This window comes from Bacidia gigantensis (genome assembly GCF_019456465.1).
Source record: "Bacidia gigantensis strain McMullin 20006 chromosome Unknown contig_283, whole genome shotgun sequence".
Lineage (NCBI taxonomy): Eukaryota > Fungi > Ascomycota > Lecanoromycetes > Lecanorales > Ramalinaceae > Bacidia > Bacidia gigantensis.
The window spans coordinates 385,986-405,120 of NW_025408607.1; the positions used below are offsets into that span (position 1 = coordinate 385,986).

The 19,135-nt window shown below is 40.8% G+C and overlaps 3 protein-coding genes across 3 annotated transcripts; 2 read left to right on the top strand and 1 right to left on the bottom strand.

Annotated features, from left to right (window-relative positions):
- Positions 1-2,080: 2,080 nt before the first annotated feature.
- On the top strand, positions 2,081-3,741 carry KY384_008027 (uncharacterized protein; the record flags this gene model as incomplete). The annotated part of the gene is made up of 4 exons (XM_044816516.1): positions 2,081-2,103; positions 2,151-2,533; positions 2,721-2,814; positions 2,865-3,741. 4 exons carry the CDS (start codon positions 2,081-2,083, stop codon positions 3,739-3,741), a joined length of 1,377 nt encoding a protein of 458 aa, XP_044666566.1.
- A 10,324-nt stretch (positions 3,742-14,065) lies between these two features.
- KY384_008028 (uncharacterized protein) lies at positions 14,066-15,564 on the top strand (the record flags this gene model as incomplete). Its single annotated transcript, XM_044816517.1, has 2 exons — positions 14,066-14,511; positions 14,568-15,564. The coding sequence occupies 2 exons, from the start codon at positions 14,066-14,068 to the stop codon at positions 15,562-15,564; spliced, it is 1,443 nt and encodes a 480-aa protein (XP_044666567.1).
- Positions 15,565-16,492: 928 nt separating this feature from the next.
- KY384_008029 (uncharacterized protein) lies at positions 16,493-18,851 on the bottom strand (the record flags this gene model as incomplete). Its single annotated transcript, XM_044816518.1, has 3 exons — positions 16,493-16,654; positions 17,118-18,577; positions 18,629-18,851. 3 exons carry the CDS (start codon positions 18,849-18,851, stop codon positions 16,493-16,495), a joined length of 1,845 nt encoding a protein of 614 aa, XP_044666568.1.
- Positions 18,852-19,135: the final 284 nt, after the last annotated feature.

Sequence of the window (19,135 nt, forward strand, 5' to 3'; positions counted from 1 at the left end):
GCTATGCAAATGGACCAAAAGCTTGTCTAAAACGATGGACATTCGCGTCTCACTACAATGCGTCCAATAATGCTAAATAGCACATCATAGCGGCAGACCGCAGTGAAACAACACCCTCTGAAGTTTATCTGTGCTACCAGTGCAGTAGATAATGATAAAGTCACGTTGAGCTACACCACAGACACATCTATGACTAGGAACTAGGCATTCTTCTCTGCAAAGGGAAATCAGGACTGTAGGGCTAAATGCTGTGTACAGATCCTTCCATATCTGATGGTAAGATTTGTAGGTCAGATCACAGGGCGAGAGGTCATCGATGGTCTGGGTTGGTGAAACCTCCACTCCTGGAGCGATGTGCGGAGGGAACAAGTAAGGAGCAAGAGTTCTATGCGAATCACTAGGATGTTGGCAGGGCATTAGTTGTTTGGACTAGGATTGAGGTTGAAGATCGTTCAAGACAAGGCGCAGTGCAAGATGATTTTGTTGGTCGCCGCTAATCTTGTTTTTTGAGGCTCTTTGCGTCAGCGAAGAGTCATCCTCAAGGTATGTGAAGGCAGTCTGAGTGAATAGCTCAAGGAAGACTTTTTGGGAGTCGCTAAAGGTTAGGTCCGCTTAGGTTCTTATCCTGTGCTTGGCCTGTTGCTCGATCTCATAATTTTGCATCTCTACACGTCAGACACTATCATTTGTTGGTCTCAGAAATTTACTCAAGAGGCTCACACTTTCGGACTTGCTCACCTAGGCTTACAACATGCAAATTGCACCAATCATCCAAGTCGCATTTTACATTCCACATTTGGCGAAAGGTTGTCGCAAAGAGAGAATGCTACAAAGTATATTGCTTTGTTGAGATATCCCGAATTTTAGAAAGTATTTACCGCTAAACAAAACGAGGTATATTGACTATTTCAAGCCTAGTAGGCAAGTCAGGCTATCTTAGTCCAGGCAATATTGCAAGGGTCACTAGATCTGAGAAATTCGAAACTCAAGCAAGAAGCGGCTCGGATCATTTGTTCACATCTGTCAGGTCTCGCTTGAGATATCCAGTCACCAGGGAGACCTTTGTTTCAGCTTAATGCCTCTCAGCCTCAGGTACCTCAAGAGTGGTGCGGCGTAGATTGGCCGCATTATACCTAGGGCGAGGCGTTGGCCTGGTCTGCCTCTGCTGTGCCCCACCCCACAATTCAGAATCGGAATAGCCGTAGGCTAATGAAACCAACACTGAACTATGCGGAGCATCATGACGCTGATAATGTCTCATGGTACGGACGTAAAGAGCCCGTTCGAATGTGATTAAAGCCAATCCACAGAAGACTTGAGCAACGAGCGCAGAATAGGCTTTACTCCAAAACGTGTCCCCACTATCCTGTTTCTGGCCATTGTTGGATGCGGCTTTGAGAGACTTGGGGTCATTTGGCGGAGGTCTGATTTGGAGCGTGATCCATGTGCCGCATCATGAAAGTTGTCTGTGGCCTCCAGAGCAGCGCGATGCGGGCGGCACATATGCACCTGTCGAAGCTTCAAACACACAATAGACTAACATCCGCCTATTTAAGCTTCTTCCAAAATACTAAACAGAATTTGAGAGATCGCCGGGGGCCCAATGGTCAGAATCGCTTAGCTCTCTTCAAAGGTCCAACGATTTCAGTCCCAATTACCGTGACAATCTGACAATCTGGCCAAGACGGGCAGCATGCACTTGAGGTGGAAAAAAGATGGGGGCGTTGGCGATCAAGTAACGCTTCCCTATATCATGTTTGGAGCACTTGAAATGGTCTCTGTATCCTATATCTCTGGATTGAAAGGATGTCAGACTGTCATCTTATGATGTTCCAGCAGTTCCAAGACAAGATGGTCAGGATTCTGGCTATCCTGCTCGCGGCTTCTCACTTTGGTTCGCAATTTCTTCTTTCCCCTCGTTTGGTCTCATTCTGACAGTAAGCGCAACATCAGTCTCTGCAGTGCCTGCTCCCTTCAACTTTGGACTTACTAAAAGGGCTCTCTCCGACGAGATATGCGGTAGTCCCACTGGCTCCCCCCTGCGGACAAGCGCAATGCTGATTCATGGAATCAATACAACATGGGCGGATGGGTCAAGACTATGTATGCTTTCCAGCCTCCATTGTGGCTTCACTGCTAACGATCTAAAGAGTACGAGGTGCTCAGGTAGACGGATGGGAGTATGCCCTCGACCCTGGCGCAACCTCGGCCAATACGTCTACCAACATCCAGGACTTGATGCTCCATGTGGCCGGAAACGAGGGTGCTGGTATCTGCGGTCCCATAAGCGTACCTAATTGCGGCTCCACAGGCTACAGTCATGATCTTTGCCTGAAGTATCCCGAAGCGCATTTCGCCATCTGGACTATCAACAATTTTGCCAATTGGCTGTCGATTGTGCAACATCGACTGACGGACTCAGCGGTGTCAGTGGGCTTCTCGACAAATGATTTTGTCAAAGCATTCTTCACACCCACGCAGAATCCCTCTCAGCTGATTGTACCTGTCAGCATCATTGGTGGTATCGCAGCGAGTACGTTTTATTGATAGATTCTTCCCACCCCCTGAGCATCCCTTACGCAATTCGACATATTGGCTGTGCCGTCGAGTAAAATAACAAATCTTATATCTCTCGATGTTCTACGGTGTCACGACAGCACAGGATATTCTACCTCATTCTTTTGCATAAGCGGCGGAGATGGTGCTGACCCTAATCATAGTCGTATCGTCAGTGACCCCTGTTGGCGCTGTTATCGCCGGCATTGCTGGGATTGTCAATGGTATATTGACGCAAGAAGGCTTGAACAGGCCAGAGTTAGTTCCCTCCGGCTCAAGTGTCTCGCAGTCCACTGACAAACGGCCAGTCCGCTGAAGCAATGGGGCGAGGTTCAAACAGCCGTAGGTCAAATATTTACTCAAGCCAGCGACGGCATTGGCAAGTTCTACGATGCCAGTCTCGACCACTGGCCAGATTATCCAGACACAGGTCATCGTATCGACGAAGATCCAAGCCAGCTCCCGATGATACTTGCCGGTGGGTCCTTTGCAGCCCTACCCCAGATCCCACCCACCATAACCAATACCGGCATTCAAAACGCTCTTGCAGCCTCGGCAATCAACGCTCTCTGGGCCGCTGACCATGTCTTCATCATGAAGCTGACCGACCAAGCGTATGGTCGCGGAGATGGCGCAGCCTGCAATGGGCGACCAGTAATGACCGTATGCAAAGACGGTGCCGCCTACATCTTCGCTCGGTGGGTCACCACTTCCTCGGGCGCCAGAGTCACTCGCGTGATCAACCCGTTCGACACGGCAAGTTGGAACGTCTGGGGCGCATACAAGCAAGGCACAGGCCCTGATGGCTCCACCAACGACAACATGCTCAGCAAATACGGCCTCGACCTGTCGAAAATCCTCGACTCCGTCCTCAAGACTGCGGCTCTGGCGAAGGGCCAGTATCCCTTCGACAATCAGAATGGCGCCTTGCTCGACTATCTGCAGAGCAATCCGAGCGATGTCTCTCCCGCTGCCCTGTCGTTCTGGAATCTGCCCGTTTGCGACATGGAAGCGGCGATCGGTCCGGGCTTGCATCTTCCGACTCAAGGATTCTTTCTGGATGTGATCTCTAATTGGGGTCCCTGCACATGTATGCAAGATTCTAATTGGCCGAAGGATCTCTATAGTCTGCCCCCTCTATCTACGACAACTACTCAGTGCAGGAAAGTGTATCAAAATTACTAGCTTTTCCTGTATCGACAAACTCCTTTCACTAGTTTCATGACTATCATTGCTTGGCGACTGTTTTCGCTTGGCATCCTAGCTCTTGTCGTATTACATCTTGTGAATATACGTGTATTGAGTGTTTTGATCAACGATACTACTTGCTACTTTATTTTCACGAACTAGAGTATAACTACTTCGGACCGATTACTCCTTATAAAGTAGTGGGCAACATCCCAAGAAGTTCAGTGCCGCGGTAGGCTTATATACCTTTGACGAGTGTCGTGCAAGGGAGAGGGAGAAAGTTCTCGGCGGGGAAATGCTTCGGGTGGAAGTCCCTATTCTCCTCTATATGAATCTTTAGTCGCTTGAAGACCGGGACGTTGACGGACCTATTAACACTCTAATTGTGACATCGAGCCCATGATAATCGACTGCTGTAGTACAAAGTTGGTGATTGCTTGGTTTGTGTCATACAATCTTTCATTTACTGAGCATTCGCTGCTTCAAGGCAGTATCACAAGCCGCCACCATGCAAACTGCACTGTCACTTTACCCTCTTTCTTCTCCCATCTTCATTAGCTTCCAACACCTCCTCAGTCCCATAGCTCGTTCAACGAGCGCATCGAAGCTTGCTTACACAATAACTGTCCTATGGCTACATAACGAAAGTGCAAAAGATATGGCAGGGCCGCGGAATTAGCTTAGTCGAGCCCAATTGTACATGATTCATATCATTGCAGGAGACTCCGACGAGGTTGTCCCTCTTGTTCCAGGTAGAATCTTGCGTCCCAGAATGGACCCTTCTACCACACCAAACGCGAGTACCCATCCCCATACCTAATCATATCATCCAGCCTCCCATAATTCCAATCACTGAACCGAACGTGTAGCGCACTCACTCAATCCCTATGCAAAGTGAGCATCCTCCCAAGGGTCCCTTCGAGCATTTACTTAGTACGCCAAACACCAAGATTAGTCTAGATATCGCAGGCATTGGAGCTGCACTCGATCGTTTCTACATTTTTCAAAGCTATCTATAGCAAGCGGATCCGGATTTCCTCAAAGACCTTTAGCAAAGGTTGGTGCAACTAAGAAGGAGAGTACTAGCGCCTAGCTCTGCCAAACGCTTTGAAAGGAACTTGAAAGTATACAGTTCACGTTCCGAAGACGGTATGATAAAAGGTCTGTTTCCCTTGGCAATCCCTTAGGAATACTGGATAAAGTGCACGCCTGTGGAACCCGATCTGACTGAAATTGGAGCAGTGGAGGTTGAGGAATACGAAAGCATAGATAGTTGGAAATATAGTTTATACGACTAGGGAGATGTAGGTGACCTCTTAGCCGCGAATAAGCTCTCTTAAGCTAGGAATTTGCCTACCGACCCTCCCGAAGACATTGTTAGGAAAATATAAAAAAGAAACTCCCCTGGGATGACTATCTTGAAGCTTGATCGTGCGCTCTATTATGAACCTAGTGAGTTGGAATGTGACTTTGTTAAAGTTTTCAATCTCCTACAAAAGCTCTGGCATATTTTTTGCTTGATAGAAGGTAAGAGCAACCTAAGCAGTTAAGCCGCTGCGCAAGTGCAGGCTCATCATGGGCGAGCAATCGTCATCTATCAGCTGCGAAAGTTTCGCGAGTTCCTCGGTCACAAAGAGACAAATAGTATCCACAAGCATAGGCAGATATTCTCCATAACAATGACAACTAATAGCGTCGACTTCTAGGTGCATTACGCGGAGAAGCTCCCAAATGGAAGAGGTATGCTCAGCGCACTATATACCCGAGCTAGCTTACTACCTACAATGTACTGACTGATTGCAACAGTCGATTGTCACATAGAATAGGTAAATAGCGCCATGTCTTCAGACGAACCCTAGCAGAGAGGTCTACGCCAGATGTGCGAAAATGTCTAGGAATAGGGCAGTCGATCAACGCTTTCCAGAGTTTCCCTTCTCCACCAAACATTGTATGGCAGGGTAGCGGCAACACTAGACGCCAGACTCGAACAAGCGGCTGGATCAGAAAACGACGACGGCGACGACGATAACGCATATGGCGTCCAAGCCACCGCTGCAGCTACTCAGACAGCCTCCGCACAGAGGCGATTCTAGGGAAGGCCAAAAGGCAGCAGGAAAAGCAATAGGAGGGGCGCTGCGGCTTAGCGTGGAGCTGGAGCAGGTGGAATTGGGACTCATGCGCCTATAGGGAACCAGGCACGAGGTGGGAAGGGTAAAGGAGATGCTATCCACTCGAACTGAGCACAACAGCTAGATCACTAGCATCTAGAGAAAAATAGCACCTTCTCTAACTACTGCCATTTATGTGTTGGCAAGATCCCGGACAACTATTGCTTTGTTTGTCACCAAGCCCTTCCGCAAGGGCGACAATGTAAAGACAGTATATCTTCGCGATCGCCATAGAATGTTGCTCTCGCACCGCAACAACATCGTCTAGCACCTGCACCGCAAAAGGTGTCTTGAAGCGTATCCAAAATTTGACTTCAATAATAGCTGCGGAGTGCCTTTGACATGGCAGAGCTTTAATTAAGGATCTAGCTAGACTAGGGGTTAGTGGGTCAAGAGCTTTTTTCTTTTATTATACTTTTTTTTAAAAGAAAAAATAAATACCTAAAGCTTATAAAATAGCAGGTAGCCTTACTATTATTAATATTAAAGTTAGAAAATCTGTAAATAATAAGAATCTATAATTATAATAATTTTCCTCCTAGTTTATAATATTATATATTATTATTTTAAAAACTTTATTATTAAGATAAAAATAGTAAATAACTTAGGGCTTAGCTTTTTAAAGCTAGCTATAGTTAGCTTTTCCTTTTTTAGCTATCTTTTAAATACTTTTTATTTATAATTATAATTTACTAATAATATTAAAAGTAAAAAACTTTTAAATAATAATAGGGATCTTTTTAAAAAACTTATTATAGCTTTTAACTACTATATATTCTTTTTATTAAAGCTACTTTATATTTTTTCTTCTTTTTAAATATACTTTTTTTATATATTTTCTTTATTTAAATTATAAGGTAAAGGATTTCTATAGATACCCTTTTATATAATAAGAGTTATATATAAGCTTTATAAATATATTAGATAATAAATAGCCCTCTCTTTAATATAATTTTAAAAGCTAGATCTTTAGACTTAACTTTAAATATATTAAAAAGATTTAAAAAAGCATTTTTTAAATTAAAAATTTTATTAAACTTATTAATAGCTTAATTATATAACTTATAAGAAATTTAACTTTTAAAGAATTTAATATTATATATAATATTATATATAGCTTTTTAATCTATAAAAAGATTTTAATTTATCTTATCCTTTAAAATAAATATATAGCCTTTTATAAAAAGTTATTAAATTATAAATACTATTTTTAGTTTTTTTTATTATATTATATAAAAAAATCTATTAAAGTTTTTAATACGTATTATATTAATAGGATAATAATAATATAATAAAAAAACCTAAAACGCTAAGTAGAAGCTAAAATTAACTTAAAATATAAATAGTTTTTAAAAGTTAGAATTATAATTCTTTTAGCTATTTTATTAATAACTTTAATAAAGCTAAAAAATAAGTAAATTTATTATAATTAAATTAATAAAAGTTTTTATAAATTATTTTATTATTAATAAAATATTTATAGAATATATAAAAATATATATAAAACTATTAAATATAATAGTTATAAAAATAAAAATTATTAAAATTTAAATAAAACTTTAATCCTTTTTTAGAATAAAGTTTTATATTTAAAATAACTACTTATAATTCTATCCTTATTAGGTAGTATTTTAGAAGGATTATTATACTTTATAGCTAACTTTGCTAACTTTCTTTTAAATAAAATATTATTACTATTATATAATAAATAAGTATACTAGCTATAGAATTATTTAAATAAATACTATATATAGTAAATCTTATAAATTATAAAAATAAAAGCCTAAATAGGCTATAGAAGCCCTAATTAATTACTATTAAATATACTTTACCCCTCTATAATAATAGATTTAAAAACCTTTATAAAAGATATAAAAAAATAGAATACTTACTACTAGCTTCTAAAAATAGCTATAATTCCAACTTTATTTTATATTTCTTTACTTTTAAGTTTAGTTTTAAAAAATAATAAAGAATTTAAATATATTTATAATTTATTATACTTAAAAGGCAATTTTATTAATAACTTTAGTAATATAGATAATAAAATCTTAAAGTATATTAAATTTAACGCTACTATTAATATAATACTTAAAATAAGCTTTAAAGTAATACTTATAAAAAAGGATCTTTTTAATATTTTTTAATATATATTAGTAGTAATAAATAAGTAATAGCTCTTTAGCTTCTATTAGAATAATATATATTAAGCTAACTATTACCTCTTTTTTAGCTTAAAGATAATACTTTTTATTTTTAACCTTTTTATTAAAGGCTTATATTATATTATTTTTTATAAATTTTATTACTTTATAGTTCTTTATTACTTAAATAATTTCTTTATAGTTTTGCTAGAAAATATTAATATAAAAAAATATAATAATAATTTTAATACTATCTATAAAAAGCTTAGCTTAACTATTAATATTAAAAAGGATATTACTAGCCTTTTAATAAAATTCCTAGGTATTAAGATTAATACTATAAAAATATATATTAAATTTCTAAAAGATAAACTCTAAAGAGCTTTAATAAACGTATCTTATATCCTTAATAGGAAATTAATATTATATAAGAATTTTATTAGATTTTTAACTTTTACTATAAAAGTTATATAGCTAGGATACTTTTTCTTAAGATATATATATAATATTTTTATAAAAAAGAAAACCTAGTATAAAATTAAAAAGGATATTTATTTAAATTTAAAATAATAATATACTTTATTAATTTATTATAATAGTTATTATTTTAAATATATTTTAAAATTCCAATAAAAGTTTTTCCTCTAGTTAAATACTACTTTTATAGAAGGTTTTAAATACTTTTTACTTATAGACCCTACTAATTTATTAACCCTAAAGTTTATAATTATAAGCCTTTTCTAGGTATTAATTCCTATAAATATTTAATTTTAAAAAGTATTTATAGTTTTAAATACTTTAATTTAATAGAAAAAGCTACTAATAAACTAGATTATATATATAATAAAAGATAATAAGCTAATTACTATAGCTATAGAAAACTTTCTATAAGAGGACTAATAATAACTATTATTAAAAAAATAGCCTTATTTATTATTACTTTTAATATTAATTTAAAAACTAACTAGCTAATAGGAAAAATAAATATTTTAGCTAATAATCTCTTTTATTTTTATTTTAAAAAAATTATTAATAATTATTTTTAGTTAATAAGCTTTATAAAATTATAGCTATATTAGTATTTAAGCTTTTTTATTAATAATCCTAATCTTTAATTTTATTAAAGCTTGCTAAAGTTCTTAACTATAGCCTAGTAAAGAATATATATACTATATATATAAATATCTATAATAGTTACTTTAAATTTTATATATTTAAAGATCTAGAACTTATTATACTAGCAATAAAGAAAAACTTATATAAATAGCTTATTAATTATTTTTATTCTTAAATTTAGCTAAAAATAATAAAAATATATTTTATAAAAGTAAAGTTAAAGTATATAGAATAGGGACTTAGTAATAACTATTTTAATTATAAGTTCTCTAGCTAGTTAGTTAAATATATTATTAATAAAATTTATAAAACCTATAATAAATATAATATTTAAAAAATAATAACTTATTATTAAAAATATATTAATTAAAATTATTTAAACTTTAAATATATTTAGATTTAATAAAGCTTTATTATATATTATTTTTTATTTAGTATTTATAGGTTTCCTATATTTAAGTAAAATTATATATAATATTAAAAATTTAATATTTAATCTCTTTTACTAGTATCTAATAAAGTTATTAATTATTTTATATAAAAATTATTTTATATTAGAATTTTTAAACTTAAAAAGTAACTTATATTAAAAAGATATTATTCTATATATTACTAGAATAAATAATAATATATATTTAGTTAACTTACTATATTACCTATTTTTTTTAATAATATTCTAAGCTAATTTCTTGCTATTTTAGCTATTATTAAGCTTATTTATATAAAAGATTACTATTAATAAATTACGCTTTATACTATAGAACTATAGCTTATAAAGCTATTATTTAAAATATTTATTTAGAAAAGAAATAGTAACTTAAGTTAAAAGAAACAGCTTATTAAATTATAACATTTAGCTTTTAAGTTGCTAGAAATTAGAAGCTTATACTTATTATATTAATTTCTTATTAAATTTTTTATTAACTATATTTAAATATTTTTTATTACTTTATATAGCTATTATTAAAAAGCTATACCTTTTAGCTTTATTTTTTTAAAGTAGTTATTTAACTACTAGGTTTAAATATAGGTTTAGCTAGTTTAAAGACAGCTATATAGCTTTACTAATAAACAAATTAATCTTTAGTTAGTATAAATACTTAGTAATAAGGTTTTTAAACTTTTAAACTTTAGGTTAGTATAGCTAATATTAAATTTATAATTTATTATATTATTATATTTAAGCTTATTAGATTATTAAAGAATCTAGCTAAACTAAAGATTAATAAGCTAAAAGTTTATTTTACTTAATTACTTAGGCTTTTATATAATATTTTAATAACTTTTATTCTATTATTTTTATAATTATTTCTATTAATTAAAAAGCTTTTAAAATATTTACCTACTATTTTTATATATAGATTTATAAATATAGACTTTAAAGCTATATTAATAAAGGGATTTAACTAGCTTAAAGGTAGCTATATAGCTTTACTAGTAAGAGAGTTAGTCTTTAGCTAGCGTAGACACTTAGTAGTAAGGTTTTTAGACCTTTAAACCCTAGGCTAATATAATTAATATTAGATTTATAACTTATTACATTATTATATCTAAGCTTGTTAGACTACTAATTATTTCTAAACTTTAGCTTATCCTACTATAATAATTAAAAGTCCGCCGATCTTTCTTAACGTAGAATTAGTAACCTTTCACGCCTATGTTAGTGACATATGTAACCTATATGCTTTGAATAGTGCTCTTAAGCACCTACATCGTTGTAATAAGATCTATCTGTGTCCCTTGGAGCGCAGCATTCGTTAGTCAGGTGAGCAGGGAGCGTTCTATGAAAGGCCTGCTGTCATAGAGGATCCTAAGTAAGCTATAGCGCTAAGGTCCTATAACTGTAGTTGGTGTCTATTAGCGTTTGAAATAGTATTCCCAAGGAGTTTGCAAGCGGTGCTGAATCGCTTGCCATAAATGTATGTATGACAGCAACCGAGGTTGAAAGCCGCATCCGCGAGGTTAAGGAGGAAGGCTGTGTTGCACTTCTTGCTGAGATAGTGTCTTACTGCGGAGATCAATTTCTTACTAGCCTACGGTGGGAAGTATTCCTCAAGTCATAACAGAATAGTCTTGAGTTTGAGTTGTTGATAAGTGACGGCGATATGATGCGGAGCTTCGCTTATACATCCACTTCCATGATATAGCTAGTAAGGCAGACCTGATATGAATCTATTTGGCAAGGAACTAGGAGTTAGTGGGTTAACTGTAGGCTTTCTCAAGGTCAACATTAATCCTCTTGAAGTCAAGTTATCTAACATCCAGAATTATGTGGTGTACGACTGGCAGTGCCAATTCACAGAGCCTTCTACACCTGAGCTTAGAATCCTGGGCAACGATCGACAGAGCAAGGAAACACAACTAGCTAAATCGTACTGTTGAATTTTCAAATTTACTAATATTTGTTCTTGAGAGTCTTCATGTAAAGCATATTCAGGGCTTGCATACATCGACATTATTGCAATACGTAGACTCCAAATTAAACAAGCCCGCAAGTGGACAAGACGATTTGCCGACGCTCGCATTCGAATTCTTATGTGAAGAAGAGACACCAGGTGTTATAATGGTAGCGCAGATGGCCATCTCGAGAATGACTTACACTCTCGCTTGTCCAAGATTGGACGCTATTAGCAGCGAGTGCGCATTAATTTGGAGCCTTTGACGTTGACCGGCTGATGGTGGACTAAGCGGTTTCTCGTGAACGATCATGTGTGTATGAATATCCGTTGCCAGTCTTGCAGTCTCCTGCTGTAACGTCGTTAGTGATATAGTGACAGGTGCTTATAGCGTGAAATCAATCTGTGCCGCTCCATTAGCTCAAGACATATCTATATCCTGTGATCCGCCACCCAAATCACGCCTAGTATTAGGCAACCATAGGATATATAACTCTGTCGCAACCTGTCTTCAGTTCTCTGCAAGAGCAAAGACGTGGAGCGACCGCACTCACAACCCCTAGCGTTGAGACAGCAGGGAACAATGAGATTGACCTACTTCGAATTCCTAGCAGCCCGATGAATATTAGTTGTGGGGTTTTATCTCCAGCTTGAAATTTGTGTTGCATCACGGAAGCCTATCCAAGATCAGCGTTCACAACCTTCTCCCTCGAAATTCATGCGCATATTCAAAAACCGGCCTTGAACACCTCAGTAATTGAATCTATTTTCTATAATCACCAACACCACAACATTTCATCAATCAATCACAGCCCTCCCCTTCATCCTTAATCCTCGCATGAATTGCCCTCTTCCCCTTTCCCTTCTCTTGGCCTGCTACCCTAGCTGATCGTCTTATCGACAGTTCCAATACCCACTGGAGCTGATTCGAAAGCTCATCGCTCACTAACCTCCTCCTTTCCCCCTTCTTACCCGTTCTTGTTACAGCACTGACACCATGAGCTTCATCGCGCTCTCCCTCTTGTCCCGACGCCACTAGTGTCTTCCGCAGCTCTGGAGCCTTCTCCTTCTCCTTCTCCGCCGACGACGATGCGCCGAGACGTTCCGGCGGCGGACTTGTACCTGTACGACGCGTCGTCGGCATGTGTTCGAAAGTGTCTTGATACCATTGCCAATCGCGCTCATGTCTGTCGGGTCCGTAGTGAAGATCTACATAGGGCCAGATCAAACACGAAAGAGTAGCGGCTAATCCAGAGAACTTGGCGACTTCGAGCCAGGGGATCTAGTCTAGAAATTGCGAACGCCAGTGGAAAAGAACCACAGCGCGAAGTTTAACAGGCGACCGAGTGTGCATTTCGTTCGGGACGATTGAGAGGGGATAGGGGTTTTTTACGTGATACGAGGGCATGGTAGGTCGTATTGAGGAAACTGAAGAAGTCGATACTGTAGAATGTGTTACAAACGCTACACCAGGCTTTGTAGCTGCAGAGTAGGCCGATGAGCTAGCGAGTTTGGTAATCTTCACACCAAAAGAGGAATTCCGCACGCAAAGGCAAGGAAGTTGTGAGCAGAGAATCGAGCCTAAAGAAGATTAAAAAGTAAAGAAGCGTCTCGAGTGATAGCCAGCGGTCGATGATGTAGTTTCTCCTAAAGATAAATACACTTACAGGGGCTGCGCATAGACCTGCTAAGAAGGTGTAGACAAGTTCTAGCACATCCAGATACTTCGTGTTCGTCATAGTGGTGCAGAGAGCCGAAGTTTGGTGAGTATGTAGCTTCAAATATGTGACCGATAGGTATTGTGCTAGCTGAAACTAGGGATCAAGTGATCTGAGAAAATGGAAAGGATGCGAGTTAATTCCAAGAATTTAGTTCAGCCAGGAGATGGAGAAATTCTGCTCTTTATCTTCTTTATCCGCCTACCAGCATCTTGGCAAGTTGTTCCCCGTTTTAAGACAAAGGAATACCCCAATTTCAGTCTATTTCTGCCCTGATCTCCGGATGCGGCCTTGTTAAACGTGAATGTGAAGAACGAGCGGAGAAGCTGGGTACACATGAGTAGGTCCTCGGATAGCAAGACCGTATAAAGCTATGCCCCACGCGCGATGCTACAGTTGCGGGAATCATCTTAGCCGTTTTAAGCATAGAAATAATAGTGTGAAGACATGTAGGTAACTGCTACAAACGACCTATGAAGTCACGGATCGTTTGCAATTTACCGGTAAGAGAGGGCCCAATCACCGAGCTTACAAATGCAAAGGATGCTGAGCCTCAACACGTTGTGATGCTATTGAGGCACGCTCGTGAGGAGAAAGAACGTTGGTGGACAGGATGAGTATCTTTCGGAAAGGACATCCGACAGATTTGCGAGAGGACGGCTTGGCATCTCTTATCGATAACGTTGCGATATCAACGCAGGACGACCGAGGGGACAACAACAAAACCACCTCAGCAACACCGCTATCTGTGTCATTGAAGTGTCATGCCGTCTCAAAACATGTCAAGTGCAAGTAAACCTACCTCTCGCACTCTCAGCTGGCTCGACTCCCTGCCATCCCCTGCCTCACTCTTCTGCGATCCCGCCAGCACGAGCGAACTCTCAAGAAAGAGAAGGAAGACACAACAGCAGAGCCTGCCTATACGCACCGCACTTGGCTGCATCTCATCAAATATCATGGCACCTAGAAGCAACCAGTCCCCTCAGAAGCCCAATCTAGTAGCATTCCAGCCGCAGACACCCCCTAAACCGCTCAACGACGATGACGATAAGACTCCCAGACCACACCTGCATACCGACCACAGCCTTCCAGCTCGCGCTCCATCTTCTCCACATATGTCACCTACACGTTCCTCCCGTCGAATAGCCGAAAAGGCCCCATCATCCGAAGCTGGCTCTTCCGCACTATCATCATCGGCTCTCATAGAGGAGAATGACGCTCTGGGGTTACCATGAGACCTAGGTGACGTGGAGATTGGGGAAGATGCAGCGAGTCAAGCAGGAGATTCATCCCTCACGCGAGCACTACACCATCAAGCTACCTACACTCCGATCGCTTTGAGATCACTAAGGCCTCGTTCAACGCCGCCGACTATCCCTTCCCGCCTCCTCGTCTAGAGAGACTCACAGAAGATCTCCTGCAGATAGGCCAGGGGATCAGTATCATACCCTACGAATTGAAAGCACACGCATTCCCAGACATGTTCGCGGCAGAGCGTAATAAGGCATACGTGACGCTGAAAGGCTCTGTCTGCCCCGTCCAGCTACCGGGAGGCCAAGAAGCTATCGATGAATTTTATAAAGAGCTACGGAAGATTCTTGCGGCAGCGAGTGAATGTGATGAGAAAGATTGCTCTGAACCTAGCTGGAATGACGAGGTACATTCCCGGATTCTGCGTCTCGCCCTGCAAGGGCAACGTAAGGATACCCATATTTGGTACAGAAATGTCACGATGCATAAGATTACGAAGGAAGCAAAACCTCCATTGTCGGGTAAAGCACAAGATGGCTCTATGGTCGATTTCGCAATATTGATCGAACCACCCAATGAAACTCTGGCCAAGCTCAATACCATATTTTCCAGCAACTGCCTCAACCAGACGGATGCCAAAGATTTGGAAAAGACAATCCTCGCTACCAATATTGAGACCAAAGTTCAAGGTGCTCGGAGTCGCGCAAAGGGAATTTGTCAACTCGCCGTCTGGACGCTTGCGCAGTTCACCAAGCTCAAGCTGCTGAATCCGGGACTTCAATGGACTGATCTGCCTACTATGCCAGTTATCCTGACCGAACGCCACAGCTGGACCCTGCTCGTGATGCGCATGATAAGCGAAACTGAGATTCTCGTCCATATTGGACAGCAAGTCGGCAACACAGGTACCATCAGAGGACTCTTCCAAGTCATCGCGACAATACAGCGCCTTGCGCGCTGGAGCAGGGAAGACTACATGAAGTGGTGGGAGGACCAGATCCTGAACCAGGATACGATTGCGGCTTGAGGTGCTCCAGAGCGTAGGGGCTGTATTATAAGGGGAGGATCGAATGTGCTTGCTTTCTGGCTGATTGGCCTGCTGATGACTACATGCGGAGCTTACCAAGCGTGCTCTCTTTCCCTTTTCACAACCTTACCAGCGACATGATACCCACATGCAGATAGATGGCGGAGATCGCCAGTTCTCAAAGAATGCATTCATTTTCCTTCATTCTCCATCCTGCACTACCACATATCAGGTCATCCGTATTCCCACTCCACAATCCGCTTGATTTGATACTGCATCCAACTCCCGCCATCCGAACTCCTCCCTCCCGCTCTTGCCCTTACAGCCTTCTTTTCCATCAGCAGCATCGCTGCCGCACCATCTCCTCAATATCCCTGAGCATCATCATCATCGCCTAACCCCAATCCTAGAATCGGGCAGAAGACTTTGACTCCTGACTTGGAGAGGCCTGTCCGCCAAAATGTTTTATCAACCGTGATGCTGTCTTGTCAGCGACTTATTGCGAAAGGCAGCCGCCGAAAAAATGTTTCGATTGAGTTGGTGCCACTCGAGCGATTCTGCTTTCGTTTTGGCGCCTTTTACTTATAAGAACAAGGATAGGAGGTGGCCATTTTCTTCAATGTTGCTGCTGCTCAAGGTGTTGTTGGCGTCGCTCGACCTGTAGCATCACCGCGTCGTGATGAAGTAACGGAGCATGCCAGGCTTCTCATAACACTCAGGAACCTTCGTATTATTGTGCCTTCCTCTGCCTTCTACGATGATTGCCTTCCAACCTATTTGCGAATTTGTAAACACACCTTTTTTAATCCACTTGCATCGCAATCACGCCTTCTCGTACTTGCGGTCTAGTATCCCTTGCCTCCATTCGCATTATTTACATTTGCAAAAGCCTTTTGCGATAAAGACCGACCTTTCTGTCCGCCGCGCATTAGTCTAAAGCAAGCTCCGAGACCTTCTCCGCCACACCTGCCAACTCAATGATACCCTCGACATCATCCAGTCTATCCCCACTGTCCGCGCAGGCCCGCTCGCTGCTACCGTCGCAAGGCTCAACACCGATCAGCGCCGGCTTGTAAAAGTCATCTGTAATCTAGACCAAGAGTTGGAGCAACCGCATGGATTGATCTGGAGACTTTTCCGCGGCAGAAAAGCAGTTGAGAAGGCAGACCGCGACTATAGAGTGTTGGAGCAAGAGTGGAGAGAGGTGGCTAGAGTGACGCAAAAGCTGTGAGTAGACGCAAAAGCGGGGTTATCCTATGATGACTGATTTTTGAGTGTAGGATGGACCGTGTGATCGCGGAACGAGAATTGTGGTGAGCGGAAATGAAGGGTCGAATGAGATATTAGTGTTTAGGCTAGTTGCGGGCGGAGGAGGCGAGAAGGTGCGAGGATAAGTGAGCTCGATGCCATTGTCGCTGCTGCAGAGGATCTAGAAGCCGGGAGTAGTACCGGAGCGATCAGAGAATCAAGTCATAGGTCACTTCAATGATGTCGAAAACGACTTGCAGATGCAAATTCTCACTTCCAGGTGATGACGCGGGCCTTAGTCTAACCTGTAGCTGTCTACCGTCCGCTAAAGATCGATGCCATCTGTCGTTGTAGTCAAGAACCAGCAGTACTTCCCGTCGCTCATCAAGCTGCTGTGTCAGGTCGTTGTACATCTTTGTGAATCTTTCGTTATCGGAGACAAAAGTCAGTATATCTAGCATTCGTAATTTCTCCGTTGTCGCTCCATCGTCGTTGGGATTGATGAGTTGTAAAAGAATGATTGATGGACAGGAGACCAGTTCTGAGCGATGCCGCCATCCAAGTGCCAGGTTGGAGCCGTCTTTGAACGTAAATGCGAGTCGTCGAGACATGTTGGATGACCAGCCTGGGTAGATTATGCTGCCGTCAAGGATTCCTACCTCTTGTGGGCCTTCGTGGGTGACTTTCTGATCCGACTCATACTGCGCTGAGAAGTAGATCTGTCCATTGCAGACTTCCACCTCTTGTTGATGTTCATGCGTCACGTCATCTACTGAAATCAGCTCATCCTCAACAGCCGGTGTCATAAATATCTCGACTTCGCCTTGGAATGGACACCGTCTGATGTACGTGTGCGCAGGGTCATGGGTCTTCACGTAGTATTCCTTGAGAGGCCTTTCACGTTCTTGGTAGGTCTGGAGCGAAGCAAATCGCAATCTCAAGGACCCACCATCAGAGAAATTAGAGAGGCGAATACCCAGGCATGTGCCAGGCTGACTGCGTCGACGACATGCAAGAGCCACCCTTTCCTCCGCGTACTTATCGTCGTCTTCGATGGGTTGGAGCTCCCACTCATCGGAAGTCAGATGGGATTCTTTGCGACCAACAACTGGCAGGTGAATCTGAAGGCCTTTGTTCGTCAACGCATAAGGCAAAGTTCCTTTTCTAGATATCACATCATTGGCCGACCGTATAATGTCCCCGGATTTCTCAAAGGCCGAAGGGTGGGCGGCAAACATCTCCCACTGGATCACTGGCCGCCGATCGGTCCAAGCAAAGATTGACTCGTCGCTCGACCGGCCAATGATCTCGTGCTGCAATCTCTGAAAGGCTCTTTCGCCCTCGCCGTACAAAAGTGGCATATTGACATTGAAAAGACCGAGGAGGCAATACGCAATATCCTCGACCCTGCTTGTTTCTCTCTTTGACGCCCATGACATTTTCATTGCGGCACTGGCATCTTGGAGCATAGTGTCGGGCGAGGTCAAATATTCAGGCTCAATACGTGTCGCCTCGAAAATAGCATCACTTAGACTCGTTTTGCTACCGATCTCCACCCAACAGCTGTCAAAGAATACGACCCGCTTTGGCGCAAGTAATTCCTGCAATGTCCAGCCCCTGGTGAACCATCTGGTCTCCACGAAACGCTTTGGCTTGGTTGAAGTGCGGGGCTTCACGTGAATGTCTGAGAGATGGACGTAGCAGGTCTCAGACTTCTGATACCACCTGTACATGGAGTTGATAGCTTCGGAAAGCTCCGCACCTCCTATCTGTCAGCAAGCACCGTGGATTAAAGCACGAATCGGCGCGCGCATACTGCTGGACTTGTCGATGCAACAAGTGTCAATCCACACGTACTCCCACGACTCGGACGCTATCAGCTCGCAGCCGCGTAGGATTTTGGCATTGCGTTTGCCAGTCAGGAAGTCTGCGTAGCTGACCTCGTCTTCGCCCCAAGTATGCGAAAGAATTGCGTAGGGTGGAATTTCGTTGTCGAGGAAGTCGAATAGCTCGAGCTTTGTCGTGTGGAGCAGACGCATATCTCAACGTCTATTTGCATCAAAGCACCGGGGAATAAGGTCATGTCTTTGCCCCAGCTGCTGAGGGTTGACGAGAGGTCGCTCTAAGACAGCTTACCGAAATCAAAGCTTGACAGATAGATCGCACACGCTAGAATTCAAATAGTAATGAAGCGCAATCTGTCTGGCCAATATATCTCGTAGAGGTGGAAGAATTTTCAGAATACCGTGAGGCAAAAGAATTTCATTATGTATTAAATGCTCAACCGCCGACCGTACTGTGTGGTGAGGGTAGTAATCGCTTA